The sequence below is a fragment of the Populus trichocarpa genome, chromosome 5, assembly GCF_000002775.5.
Source record: "Populus trichocarpa isolate Nisqually-1 chromosome 5, P.trichocarpa_v4.1, whole genome shotgun sequence".
NCBI lineage: Eukaryota > Viridiplantae > Streptophyta > Magnoliopsida > Malpighiales > Salicaceae > Populus > Populus trichocarpa.
Genome location: NC_037289.2, coordinates 11,111,097 through 11,125,330, shown reverse-complemented (window position 1 = coordinate 11,125,330; position 14,234 = coordinate 11,111,097). Strand labels below are relative to the sequence as shown.

The following is a 14,234-nucleotide window of genomic DNA, read 5'->3' as shown; positions in this document are numbered from 1 at the left end:
ATAAAAAATTAAATTACTAAAATCTATTCTCAACTTCATATCAAACTAAACTCAATTTAAAAATTTTTATTTGAATATCAGAAATTATTTTGTGGTTAAAAATAGATTTTTCTATCTAGTTTTCTATTTCTTTGTCAATATTTTTTTATTTTTAAATCAGATTTTTTTATAATAGGTGTCGTGTCCTGTTTTTTTTAAATAGTTTAAAATATTCAAATTAAAAAATTGAAATTCAAGATTAAATTTAGTTTAATTCAAAATTAAAAAAATAAAAATAATTAGTGATATAGCCAGCTATATCCACAAATAAAACTTATAAGTACTTTGACTTTTCTTTAGGAAAGCCAAGGTACAGTGTCCTTGCAGACACACGTACACAAATGTTCACAGAGTCTTTATTTCTGTCTACAGTACGGACGTTATTTTTCCAATTTACAGACTTACAGTGAGACAGTGTTGTCTTAATTTCTCTCTCTTTATCTTTCTCTTCTTCTTTGAGGGCTCCCCTTCGTTTATTATATTTGTCGGCAGGATCATAAGCATTGCACGTTGTGATATCAATTGTGTTTCTGTCTTGCATTCTCTTCTCTTTATTCAGAGCTTCTTTTCTTTCTAGTTTTGAGTTCCATTTTTCTTCAAGAAAATCTGATCAAGTTTTCTGTGCATCGATCAAGATGTCGACATTTCATGGTTTAATGATCCATGCATGTTAAATGTTTTTAATGGTAGGAAATCTTGTTTTCTTTATATGTTCTAGTCTGTATTATATAAGATAAAGGGGGTGTTTGATGGTTCTTAATCTTGTTTTTATTTGCTGCAGTTCATGAAGATTTCTAGTGATTTGAAGTGCTGGCTGTAGTGAGTGAAGTCATGGACCATAAAACATGGCTGTGGAGGAAGAAATCTACAGACAAGATTGTTGCTGCAACTGATCCTAAAGTTGAACTTTCTTCAAAAGAAGAAGAGGTAAATCACTGAAATTCTGGGACTCCTATTCAATTCTGTATAGTAATGCAATCTATTAGAATCATCAGTTAATGCAATTTTTTATTCTTTGATCCCACAATGTATGTTCTTTGTGAGCAGAAGTCTCAATTATTCTTGAAAAACCCCAATCAATTTCCCCTCAAATATACACTAAAAAGATCACCTTTTTTCTTGTGCCTGATTTTGATCAGATAATCAAATTATTTTGCTTGTTTAAAGATCAGATTTTGCTGGTCTAATTGTCTTTGCATGTCATATACAAGAACACAAATCGCTGCTTTTCTGATTTACAGGAGTCAGCCTTCACTGTTCACTGTAGTTTATTCTTGGTTGATTTCATTTGATAACTCCGGTGACTCTGACAATTAAAACTTGTTGGAATGTTCTATTGAAGTTCACCGTCAAATAAACCAGCCTCGACGTTTGGTCCACAATTAATCCAGATTGGTTTAGTAATGCCTTTTACAAAAGTTTAGTTAAGACAGTGGAGATGTCATCCTGCCTAGGTGATAAGAATTCTCCTCGTATGCTAGTGGAGACTTGACTTTGAAATCCTTCATTGTGCTAGCTTAGAAAAATCTAGACATTATCCTGATTTACTAAATGACTTGAAAGAACAGTTGAAACAATGTTCCCAAACCAAAAATTCAAAATATTTGCTGTCTGTGATGTTTGAAGAAATGTATTCCAGGTGATGGTCAATGACAAATCGACATGGTTATTAGTTCCCCGATTTTATTTTTCTGATAGGGATGGGATATGGAGGGAAGAGTTGATCACTCTCTTTGAGGAGAGTCACCTGCTTACTAATTCTGATCTCAATTCCGCGTACTGAACCATGATTCACTTCAATCCATAAAGCCTGTCAAGGAAGGGATTTTCTACTCCAATGGGACTCTTCTGTGTAAAACTAGAAATAATTACTCTTGTGTTATGGTGTTTAGTGATTTATTGAGGTCAATCAAGTGAGTTCTCTCTAGGTTTAGTGTGTAGAAATGTGCATGGAAACTTTAAAACTGGTCACAGAAGAGAGATAAATCAGCTTGGCAAGTCTTGCTGGAAGTTCTACAAATAAATCACATTTATTTTTGGAAATGATTTAAATTTTGGATGATTACTAACAAATTTGGATGTTCCAGATACAGACACTCTTGGATAATAAGGCAGAATTGGAGAATGATCTGAAAATTTTGAGTGAGAGGCTTTCATCTGCCCTGTCTGAGTGTAATGCCAAAGATGATCTTGCAAAGAAACAAGCCAAGCTGGCAATGGAAGCCATGGCAGGTAAATTACCAAATATTATTACGTCTCAGTACTTTAGTGGTAAGGTTCTTATGCCCATTTATCAATTCACATTGTCAAAGGTCTTCTTAACCTTGTATGCTCTATGATTATTGATTGTTAATAGTCCAAGAGAAAGCAGAAGCAAAAGCACTGTCTCTAAAGCAAGAATTAGATGAAGCCTTACAGCAAAGAGCTGCTGGAGAAGAAAGATTGACTCATCTGGATGCAGCCCTCAAGGAGTGTATGCAGCAGCTACGTTTCGTTCGAGAAGAGCAGGAGCGAAGGATTCATGATGCTGTGATGAAGACATCCAATGAGTTTGAAAAGTCCCAAATGATTTTGGAAGAGAAGCTGGCAGACACTGGTAAAATGCTTGCGAAAATAGGTATTGAGAAGGCTAATCTAAGTAAGGCTTTCTTAGAAAAAGAAAGGTTGGTTGAAGATTTAAGTAAGCAAAAGGCTCAGGTGGAGGCAGATTTTATTGCTCTGATGGGTAGGTTAGAGTCCACAGAAAAAGATAGTGCTTCTCTCAAATATGAAGTACGTGTGCTAGATAAGGAGCTTGAGATCCGAAATGAGGAAAGAGAGTTTAACCGCAGAACAGCTGATTCATCTCACAAGCAACACTTAGAGAGTGTGAAAAGAATTGCAAAGTTAGAAGCAGAATGTCAGAGGCTGCGTCTCCTAGTCCGCAAGCGGTTGCCTGGCCCTGCTGCCGTGGCTAAAATGAAAAGTGAAGTAGAAATCCTTGGAAGAGATTCAGTTGAAGTGAGCAGGAGAAGGTCAAATTGTAGTCCTATTGGTTTAGTGGTTGACTCAGCTGTTGGAAACTCTGCTGAATCTCCCAGCAAAAAGATCAACTTTCTGACTGAGCAGTTATGTGCCATGGAAGAAGAAAACAAGACTCTTAAAGAAGCCCTTGATAAAAAAACAAATGAGCTCCAAGTATCGAGAACCATGTATGCTCGCACAGCTTCCAAATTATCACAGGTTGAGTCACTTTTTGATGAGTTGCCAAAAGGACAGATAACCTTAGAGCGATCGAGGAGCGTGCGTATGCCACAGGAGCTCTCTCTGGCTTCAATGTCTGAGATTGGCAGTGATGATAAGGTTAGTTCTGCTGAATCTTGGGCTTCTGCTTTGATTTCAGAAATGGAGCACTTCAAACAGGGAAAGCAAAAAGGGTCACCAACAAACAGAACCATAGGAGTTTCAGATATATCCCTGATGGATGACTTTGCTGAAATGGAAAGACTTGCAATAGTCTCAGTTGATAAGCAGCTCGAAAGTCCTCATGCTTCTTCTGACAATGTTAATGCAATTGGTCAGGAGATAATTCCAGTATCAGAATCTCGCTCTGGGGTATCAAACCAGGTGATCAAGTCTAAAGACAAAGCTTCCGGTTGGCTACACGACATTCTGAAAGTCGTGTTGGAGCAAAATCGTGTCACACAAAGAAAACCTTGTGAAATACTGGAGGATGTTAGAATAGCTCTGGCAAATATAAATCATGCAAGCCCTGCAGAATATGTTGATACAAGGCAAAGCTCAACACATTCAAATGGATTAAACTCCCCTCATGTTGGTGGATACATCTCATGGAAACCTATGTATTCAGTGACTGATTCACCAGGTGGAGTTACTGAAGCTGAGGCCTTGTCGATGGATAAGAGCCATCAGCAAGTCCAGTCAGATCTCGGCAAATCACTCTGCAAGATTATTGAGCTTATTGAAGGGATCGCTTTCTCATATGCTGATTATGGTAACTCAGAGACCTTGACCAGAAAGGATGGGGATTTTTTTCCATTTAAGAATACAGAAACACCTCCAGGCTACATGGTCCGTGTTTTGCAGTGGAAAACGTCTGAACTATGTGCTGTATTACAGGAATTTGTCCATGCTTGTTATGATCTTTTGAATGGAAAATCTGATGTGAACATGTTTGCCCAAGAATTAGGTTCTGCTTTGGACTGGATTATGAACCACTGCTTTTCCATCCAAGATGTTTCAAGCATGAGAGATGCAGTTAAGAAGCATTTTGATTGGGATGAATCACGGAGTGAGTATGAAGCAGAGGTTGTTGCTTCAAATGGACATCACAACTACTTTGAGAAGAAGGATGTAAGTGATCAATCTACTATCAGAGACGAAAATAGAAAGATAAGAGAGGAGTTGACTAATATTGACTCTGCAAAGAGAGACTTGGAAGCGAGGCTCCAGTTAGCTTCTGATAAGAGTGAGCCCTTGATGAATCAACTTAAGGAATCAGAGAAAACCATTGAGAGCTTGCAAACAGATTTAGAAACTTTGAGAGGTTCGAAGGCAATGTTTGAGAGCCAAATTGAAAACCATAAGTTGATGAAAGAAGATGTTGATACAGAGCTTACAGAGGCCAAAGTTGAATTAAATAAGGCTCACCAAAAATTATCTACCTTGGAAATGGAACTTGAGAACAGGAAGAGTTGCTGTGAAGAATTGGAAGCCACATGTCTTGAACTACAGATCCAACTTGAAAGGTATCGGATTTTATTTTTAAATGATTTCCTTCTTTTGAAGATAAAAGTAGGCCCACAACATTAGATGAAGTTAACATAATACATGCTAGATAGAATTAACTAGTTATCCTGCATTTTAGGATGCCATACTCTTCATGGCCCAAAAAGTTGTCTAACTTGTAATTTTTCCTCAAAAAATTGGCTGATTCTTAAAAACAATATATTAATAGTAATAATAATAATAAAAAAAAACAATTTACCTGCATTATTGAGAAATCTCATTTATCTGATATTTTTTATTTTCAGTATGACGAAAAATGAAATCCCGAACTCTGAAGTCCATCAGGATGAGAGCCAACTCCGGACTGTAAGTTCATATCATGCCACCTTGTGTATACAAATTATTTTCATTTGCTAATGCAGTTTAAGCATTTTTTTACAGAGCTTTTATTTATTTACATATAGACAAATAAAGATTGCCTTTATATTTAACTTTGCTAACTTATAAAATCTCGTAGATAATGGCAGTACTGCTTGGCATAGAGAACATACAACTCCTTAAGAATTGTACTTTCAACTCTCTAACAAAATACTAGATTTTTCCCAAGTTCGCGTGCAATTTGCATATGGGGTCAGTTGAATCCTATTAACCCTTCTCTTGGAAAAATGAGGCATTTGATCTTCTGCTTTACCTGAAAATTAGCTTCAGCTCATTTTCCTGAGTTTGGATGAAGTTCTGTGTATAGTTATGATTCCCATGAAGAATACGAAATGTTAAGCCGTTGGGATTTACATTGAAGGGTCATTGTCTAATGCAACAGAAAAAGTCTCGGCTTACATTATTTGAAATCTGTAAGCTTCTACTTCATGCAAAACTGCTGAACTTTGCCAAAACCACCTCACCTTTTTAGTATCAGTGAAAAGAACAGAAACTGATTTTTTTCTGTCAATATGCAGTACATTCTCGTTCTTCCCAAAGGCAGAAGGAATAGCTAGAATATCTGAACAATTATTCATTCCAATTATGTGCTATCTTCTATTCTACTTATATTATTTGTGTATCTGATGTTTGTTACGTATAAATTCTCTAAATTACATGTACACATATCTCATTGTTGAACCAAGGGCTTCCTAAATCTTGCAGGATTGGGAGATAACGGCTGCTTCAGAAAAGTTGGCTGAGTGCCAAGAGACAATTCTAAACCTAGGGAAGCAGTTAAAGGCATTGGCTTCGCCAAGCGAAGCAGCCCTGTTTGACAAGGTCATCTCTACGTCCACTGACACAAATACGATCTCTGTCACCACTTCCACAAGCACAGCCTTGACACCCAAGAACAAGGTACTGATCCAGAGGTCCTCTTTGCTAGATCAGATGCTAGCAGAGGACACCGATAAAGTGAAGGACACCAAATCAGTCAAGTGCAAAGAAAGCGATAGCAATACCAGTTCCACCGTCATTTCCAATAAGGTGATCGAGCCTCTTGAGAAGATACTCGTTTTGAATGGAATTAAACACCAGGATGATGGTATTGCAACTAATTCTTTGGCCATTGTACCTAGCAAGAAAAGGGGAGGTGTAAATTTGTGGAGAAAGTTTCTATGGAGAAAGAAGAAATCAAACATCAAGAAACCATCCTTTCCATTTGCCCCGTAATAGGTCACCATATGTGATGAAAACTTGTCGCACAGGGTTCTGCTTGGTGGTGGCTCTCGATTTTGTTGTATACTAGGGATCGAATACATTTAGGTTTGCCTCGTTGTTTTGAGAGCTCTTTTTTTGGCTTTTTTGTGTGTTTTCTACTGTACATATAACGGTTTGGCCCGGACGAGTTCTTGCACTTTAGTGGGATATAAGAGAAAAAATCCATGGTTGTGAATTAAACCACCTTCCAATCCTTTTACTTTCTGGTCAATGCGTTCTAATTCCTGAGGGGGTCTATGCATAGTACAATGATTAAGATCTTGGGTTTTGCAGTCACTGAAGCACAAGACTACAAGTTCAAGTTTTCAGAGAAACAATGACTTGATGGAAAACTAAAATAGTTTCCAAATTCCTTTTTATGGATACGAATCGGATAATATCCTGAATCCTGAGGCAAGATTGAATTTGGAGGTCATTTGTATACTCAAGTTCGAATCAGTGAAGCAAATAGGAAATATGAAGTTTTTGGTTGTTTCAAAATTGAACTTCCTGTATATTTCAAAGCTCAAACTGAAAATGGAATTCCAAATTGACGAAGCTGTTGGATTTATTAAATCAATCATGCTAGATACTCAATCTCTATATTCAACAAATCTTTGCAACATCGTTAAGTCCTGCCTGTTCATAGCACTCAGCTATCTGTTCAGCAGCTTCGTCCCATGTCCCTTCAACAGAAATGCAGCTTCGTCCACAAATTTTCATCAGCATTCAAAACATAGGAATAAAGTGCATTAAAAATGATATCTACCAGGAAATGAAGAACAAGAAAAGTTGCGAGGTGAAAAATCTGTTACAAATATAACGGAAGAACGGATTCTAGAACAATGTCATGCCTTGATGAGAGTAAATACGCGAGGTGAGGTTTTTGTGAGGAAAAAAATTTTCTTTACTGCTAACTTTCGTTTCAGCTATAAACAATGTTTTTTAAAAGTGTTAAAAATTAAAAAAATAAGAACCGTGAAGGAAAGACATGATAAAATAGAAGCTCCGATGAAGGTGTTAATAAGTAAATGTAATGAAATGATTGATAGACAAATAGTTCTTGGTCGTAAGGAAAAGGAAGTTGTAGTGCTTTCCATTAGGGCTACAGTGAATAATGAGAGTGTGGGAGATAATTCTAAAGATAAAGAAAAGAAGCTTTCAAAGGCTGATGATTAGAAAATTACTATGAAATTAGTAAATGAGCAATAAAAAAAGAACATCTTTCATACTAGATATCACATTAGTAACAAGGTGTATAGTATGATTATTGATAGTGAAAGTTGTGATAATGTTGTTTGTGCTATACTTGTTAAGAAATTGAATCTAAACAATGTTAAGCATGATAGACCTTATAAACTTTGATGATTAAATGAATGTGGTGAATTTATGGTGATTAATTAGGTTTTTATTTCTTTTTCAATTGGAAAGTATAAGGATGAGAATTTGTATGATATGGTTTCTATACATGCTACTCATTTATTGTTAGGGCAATCTTGTCAATTTGATAGGAAGGCCAAGCATGCTGGATTTAAAAATAAATATTCTCTTGAGATGGATGAAAGGATATGCACTCTTGCATCATTGTCACCTGGACAGGTTTGTGAAGACCAAATGAAATTGAGAAGGAAAAATGAAGTTGGAATGATAATATAATAATGCGGGGCCATGGTTACCATGTAAAAATATATACAAAAATGATTAGTAACACATACTTATCTGAAGTTATTATCAACTATTGTTTTCATATAGCGTTATTGGAGGTAAAAATTGGCAAAAAAAAGCTTCTAATGCTTAAACAATACCAATTAAAGCTGAAAAGAGAAAGCAAAGTTGAGAATACAGATAAACCATGTGACGTCGTGAGTTTAAAGATTAAAAATAAAGTGAACCTTAAGGAAAAAATAAAAAAGGATAGAAAAGACTACAAATTTAGCTAAGGGAGAAAAAATGTCAATTGAAGTTGAGAGTGGAGATAAGAAAATAAGGATAAGAAAAGAAGAGAGTGTAGAAAATAGAAGTAAACACTTAAGCATCTATACAAAAGAGAGTGTGATCAAGAGTGCTTATTTATTATGACATGTCTATGATTTTACTTGTGTATAAGGAGATATATTTTAACACTAACAGTCTTGATTATTTTTATTCCTAGTGTTGCTATATCTTTGTTACAGGATTTTAAGGATGATATAGGATAATCAAATTTGGATTTGAGCTTAATTTGTCCTACTATGCATCTTTACTCCAACAAGCATAATTTTGGATTCTACTATTAGATCAAGTTGAAATTTTGCCAGATGTTTTCATAGATTTGTTTTTAGCTAAGGTTAAAATTTCAGATCGATCAGAGTTTTGTAAGGCTTTCTAATAAAAGGTTGAATTTGTTGTCTAGATTTTGCTATGTATTTCTTGATGAGATCCATAGTGGTTTGTCATTGATAAATGATGCAATCAACAATAGTATAGTAAAATATAGACATCTTATCCCTAGACTTGATGATATTTTTAATGAGTTGCATGAATCTTGTATGTCTAGTAAGAATGATTTGAAATTTAGTTATTATCAAATTAAGATGAAAGAAAGGGGTGAAGGGAAAAATAACTTTAAGACTAAACATGGATTGTTTAAATGGTTAGTCATGTTGTTTAGTCATACTATTATACATAGTAATTTAATGATATTGATGAATCATATATTGTGTGCATTCATAGGTAGCTTTGTTGTTGATTACTTTGATGATATTTATAGTAAGAATCTAGGTGAGAATATTGAGTATTTATGTTTTTTTTAATATGTTATAAAAAATTTGTTATGTGTTAATCTATTAAATTTGAAAAATTATTCACCATTTAAAATAGTTTATGGTTTAACTCTATTACATTTGATTTCTTTACTTGTTGATGAAAGGGTTAGACTTGATAGCAATAGAAAAGCACATGTGATGAAAGCATTGTTTAGGAAGGTATGACAACATGTTGAGAAAAAGAATAAGAAGTACGCATTTCAAGAAAGAAAAATATGAAAAGGGGTTGTCTTTGAACCAAGAGAATGGGTTTGGGTTCAAATGCACAAAGAGAGGTTTCTTAGACATAGAAAATCAAAGTTGATGCTTAGAGGAGATGGTTTATTCAGGATCCTTGAAGGAGTCAATGCCTACAAAGTAGATCTAAAAGGTGAGTATAATGTTAGTGCTATATTCAAAGTTTATGATCTTTTTTTGTTTGATGTAGGAGATGATTTGAGGTTGAATCTTTTTTAGAAGAGAGAGTGATGCGATACTAGCTATGACATCAAAGGTTCCATTAGAAGTGTCCATCAGAAGTGTCCACCAGGTCTATTCTAAGTCCTAAAATGAAGTGGATCCAAGAGAAGTTTAATGGGCTAAGTCAAAAGGCTTTAGTTAAAAATGTTCAAATCTGTCACTCTAGACCGTTGTCTACTTTTCAGGTCATAAATGGAGCTACAAAAGGAGTTTGGATGTAATTCTAACTGAGTTGGGAACTAGACATTTGTACCTTTCCGATGATATACTTTAAGCCCGCTAATTCATCTAAATGAGAGTGAACAATGTGTTTAAAGTTGGAGCAAAGTGTAAAAATAAAAAAGACATTGTTTCCTTAATAGTTATGGATTTCATTCACTACAAGAAGTCCTTAATATTATTGAAAACTTATATGACAGTCTTTGGCTTACTAGTCTTACAATGATTTCATATCAAACAAGAAGAATTAATTGGTCAAAACTTATTTTTTATTTTACAAGGTATCATGTTTTTGTTTGGCAAGAATTCTTTAACAATTATTTCTCTTTAGTGTTTTTCATTATCATTTGCGATGAAGAATGAAAATAATCTTAGACTATTTATTTATATTATTTTAAACCTCATTTTAATTAGTTTGGATTTTATTTAAATTGGATGCATTTCTGACCCGTTAGTTTTAGGGTTTACATATAAATACTCTTATATAAAAAATTTATTCAGTTGATGAATTTTATCCACAAATAGTCGCATATTGTGTACTTATGTCTCTTTGTGTGGTTGAGTTATTCACATACTAAGTTATTAATTGAACTTACAAACATTTTGAAGGATTGATAAACTTCATTATGATTTATACTTCTTGTTCGCGTCTCGTTATAGGCGTGGAGTGGGGGTGATCAATTGCATATAAATTTGGTTCTTCAAGGTAAGGTTCTTATTGGGTTGAGTTGTAAAATTTCTTTAAACTTCCAATTAAAAATATAAAGGACAATTCTATATCACCATAATGATGGTTGGTGGTTTGGTTGGTGAATAGGGGGAGTAGTGGAAGATAAGGGCAACTAAGGTTCTTTTATTAAATGTCAGCAACATAGTACTAATAATGTCACCTACTCAATGCCAGCCTCTAGACAACAATAATGGCATCCCACATTAGTGATAATCTCTCATTTCCTCCAACCATTGTGCCTCTCTCTCTTCTTTGAAAAGCCTGACATCCCATGTCCATTGTAATTAAACCATTGATAACAATTCTAACAACCATTAAACTAGACAATGGTGACGACTCTAGCTTTATCTTTGATGGAGAAGCCTAGTCTCATAACAACACCAATAACCAATAACAATGAGGACAACCAAATCAAGAGAGAGATAGAGTGAAGGGAAAAAAAGACTAAATATTTAAAGGTCTTGATCTCTTTTTTTAAGGAGTGTGAATGTGCACTATATATACCATTATAACAAAGGAAGAGATATTTATTCAATCCACTTGGTGGTAGTCGATATTGGTGATGACGTGTGACCATAACATGATGGCGGTGGTGGTGGATGTGGGTACACATGCCGCCACTATTCTAAAATCTTCTAGTGTTATTCTTGAGGCTTCAACAACTTTTGTCAATTTCCTCTAATTCAGAAGATTGATTTCAAAATATTGATAATTATTCTTTTGATGAACTATTGGGATGTATTTTATGTTGATATTTGGATAAATGGTTGAAATGTTAGGTAGATAATGATGAGGATGATTATGTAAATATGTATAGTTGTGAGAAGATAATGTGGTCTGATTTGTGTTGTGGTGATGAGTTGGGTATACGTGGGTGATGCATGATTTTTTAGCTTGTGTGTAGAGCAAATGGATGAAAAAATTATTACAAGTTTATGTTTATTTGTATCATGACCAAGTATCTAAAAAAAACTAATTTTTTTTTGCATGATTTAGCATTTTGTAGAATTCATTGCCTAGCATTTTACAAAGAAAAACAAAACATTGTGTGTTAGCATATTTTCAAAAAAATAAAATAAAATTTTCGTGCATTTTTAGACTTAATAGTAAGTTTAGTAAGCAGACTTAATAGTAAGTTTATTAAGCCTATTATAAGCTTGACCCAAATTAAAAGGCCCACTAGGCCTATGTTCTAAAAAAACCTAAAACTCATCTTTTTTTATTTAAAGCAAGAAAAAAAAGGATAATAATAATAAGAATAATAATAATGTAATTAATTTATGCCCATGATAATTTTCATTTGATAAAATGATAGGATTTTTTTGAATGAGTGGGCTATTTTTACAACCATACAGGTCCAACATCCATTTTAAAACCCAATAAAAAATGTTTTGTTATTCACTTTTAATATTTAGATATATGGACTCATAGTGAGTCAATACTTTGATATTATAAGAAATAGTCCTTCACTATAATTTCCTCAGAACAAAATAACGATGAAATTCTCACTTAAGAGTAAAACTAGTTTTTCAGAAATACTCACCAACTAGGGATATTTTCAATCCAATATTCCATAACAGTAAAGTTAGGAATATAACTTGAGTATTGGATGTTATGAGGTGCCCTATAATAGATAAACCTCTTCGAGGCACCTTTCATGGACCTTTCTTAGGATTTAGGATGGGTTCCACAGACCCCACATATCCTACTAATACATTTATGGATATAACTTGAGTTATGATATGGGATGACCACCTTAGCACTGTCAACTCATCAAACATCTAAAAATGGCAAAAATGAACAAAACTTTTAGAAATGATAGGTGATGAACTTTTAACTAAGGTTTAACTCATCATAATAAACTCATATTCGCCCAATAGTTTAAATACAATAAGACCTAGAAATTTAGGACAAGACAAACAATGAAGTTCACCATAGATAAGATACTTTAAGGGTGATAATATCTTTTCTTTAACATAATTGATCCCTTACCATAGATTTCTAAAGACTAGTTAGGGTTTCTAGTGATACTAGGTGGCGACTCTTTTTTTTCATAAGATTAGACCTTTCCCCCCTCTCACACATAAAATGACTCCTTTGTTATGAATTTTGAGGAAATAAGGTGGGCCACAGTGATGTCGAGTGTGAAAACATTAAAGAGGCAAATGAGTTTTAGTTAGAGAGATATTTTTTTATTCTTAATTTAAATCATTTAGATATTTTTGGGTATATCTTTTGAATGCTTTTGTTTTTTTATTAAATAAATAACATTAAAAAAATGTTAGATTTTTTTGTTGAAATTAAACATATTAATAAGAAAGGAAAACTTTTACTAGAAACTTATTTTGTTGCAATATAGTTAATAATTATTACTCTTTATATAAAAAATATTTGTGCCATATAATTAAGTCCAAAAAATTAAAGGGCCTTTAGCAACACTTGATCATATATCTTTATTTATAGTCATTTTTCAACTTTACAACTTAGTTTTTAGTTAGCGTTAAGATTTCTTTTAGCATTTATCGATGCATATAATCTTAATCTTTTTTATTAAACGTATGCATCAGATATAAAGTTCATGATTAAAAAATTTCTTGCTACTAGAAAACATGTTTGTAATTCCTAGACAATATTTTTTTAACTTTAAAAAGATTATGGTTCAACACGCATTGTAACGTAGGCCAATTATCTAAATAAAGTCTAAATCCATCATTGATGGGCCATTACGACCTTGTTTAAGTAGCCAACTAGGTATGTTTCCCTAAGTTTTTTCTCTTCTAATTGAATTGCCAACATCTTTTTATATTGAGCAACATCATTATAAGGGTGGAGATATCAAAATATTTGGTTCTTATCATCCATTTCTAAGGTTTTACTACATCCCTTTCAGAATTGACTTAATACACTTTTACTCTATTATTGCAGTGCACTTAGTTTTTAGAGTTCTGGAATGAAGAACATAGATTTCTATGGTTTCTTCTAGTTTTTGGACTATCTTAGTTAAGTTGCTTAGTGTTACCTTTGGTTTAATTTGCTAAGAGTTCTCATAAAAACAAGTTACCATCTCTTCACAATTATTGATAAAGTTAGGTGTAGAGAACCAATGAAAGGTAGTTCAAGTTAGTGATGAACCAATTAACCTCAGCTTCATAAAATGTTTAGCAGCACCATCACCATACCGATTAGTAAACTTGGCAGTGTGTTTCCTTATCGACTAGTTATCATACCAAGAAAATTGTTTAACATTAATTATCTTGATTTTTTAAGGAATTTGATACAACTTATTAATCCATTTAGGATATGAAGGATTACACACACACACACGTCCAACTTTCTAAACCCATCAACCTTAGATGTTGGGTTAACTCAACGCTATCAATTGTTCCATTTGGTTGCTGACTAATAATTGGTACTTGAAGGTTTGAGATTGACTTGTTAAAAGACAACTTGTTGGGGACTAAGCTACAAAATCAACCATGGGTTATGCTTGACCAGAAGTCATGATCGATCAAGGAAAAATGATCAACCACAACAACAAAAGTTCATGTAATCAACTAGAAGGTTAAGTCCATTTC

General features: G+C 33.7%; 1 protein-coding gene across 2 annotated transcripts; it reads left to right on the top strand.

The window, feature by feature from the left end:
• Positions 1-450: 450 nt before the first annotated feature.
• Positions 451-6,648, top strand: LOC7476391 (filament-like plant protein 7). 2 transcript variants are annotated; one of them, XM_002307238.4, is made up of 6 exons: positions 451-725; positions 821-966; positions 2,133-2,271; positions 2,396-4,787; positions 5,073-5,133; positions 5,911-6,648. In XM_002307238.4, exons 2-6 carry the CDS (start codon positions 871-873, stop codon positions 6,418-6,420), a joined length of 3,198 nt encoding a protein of 1,065 aa, XP_002307274.3. In that variant the 5' UTR covers positions 451-725; positions 821-870; the 3' UTR covers positions 6,421-6,648. The 2 variants fall into 2 exon arrangements, with proteins under 2 accessions (XP_002307274.3, XP_024457491.1); XM_024601723.2 differs by having other exon boundaries at positions 452-725; positions 2,127-2,271.
• The last annotated feature ends 7,586 nt before the right edge of the window (positions 6,649-14,234 follow it).

Excerpts from the sequence above, each read along its gene's own strand:
- LOC7476391 (XM_024601723.2), top strand. The coding sequence starts at position 871 with ATGGACCATAAAACATGGCTGTGGAGGAAGAAATCTACAGACAAGATT. Across the intron at positions 2,272-2,395 it reads GGCAATGGAAGCCATGGCAG|TCCAAGAGAAAGCAGAAGCA; the intron begins GTAAATTACCAA and ends GATTGTTAATAG. Across the intron at positions 5,134-5,910 it reads ATGAGAGCCAACTCCGGACT|GATTGGGAGATAACGGCTGC; the intron begins GTAAGTTCATAT and ends TAAATCTTGCAG.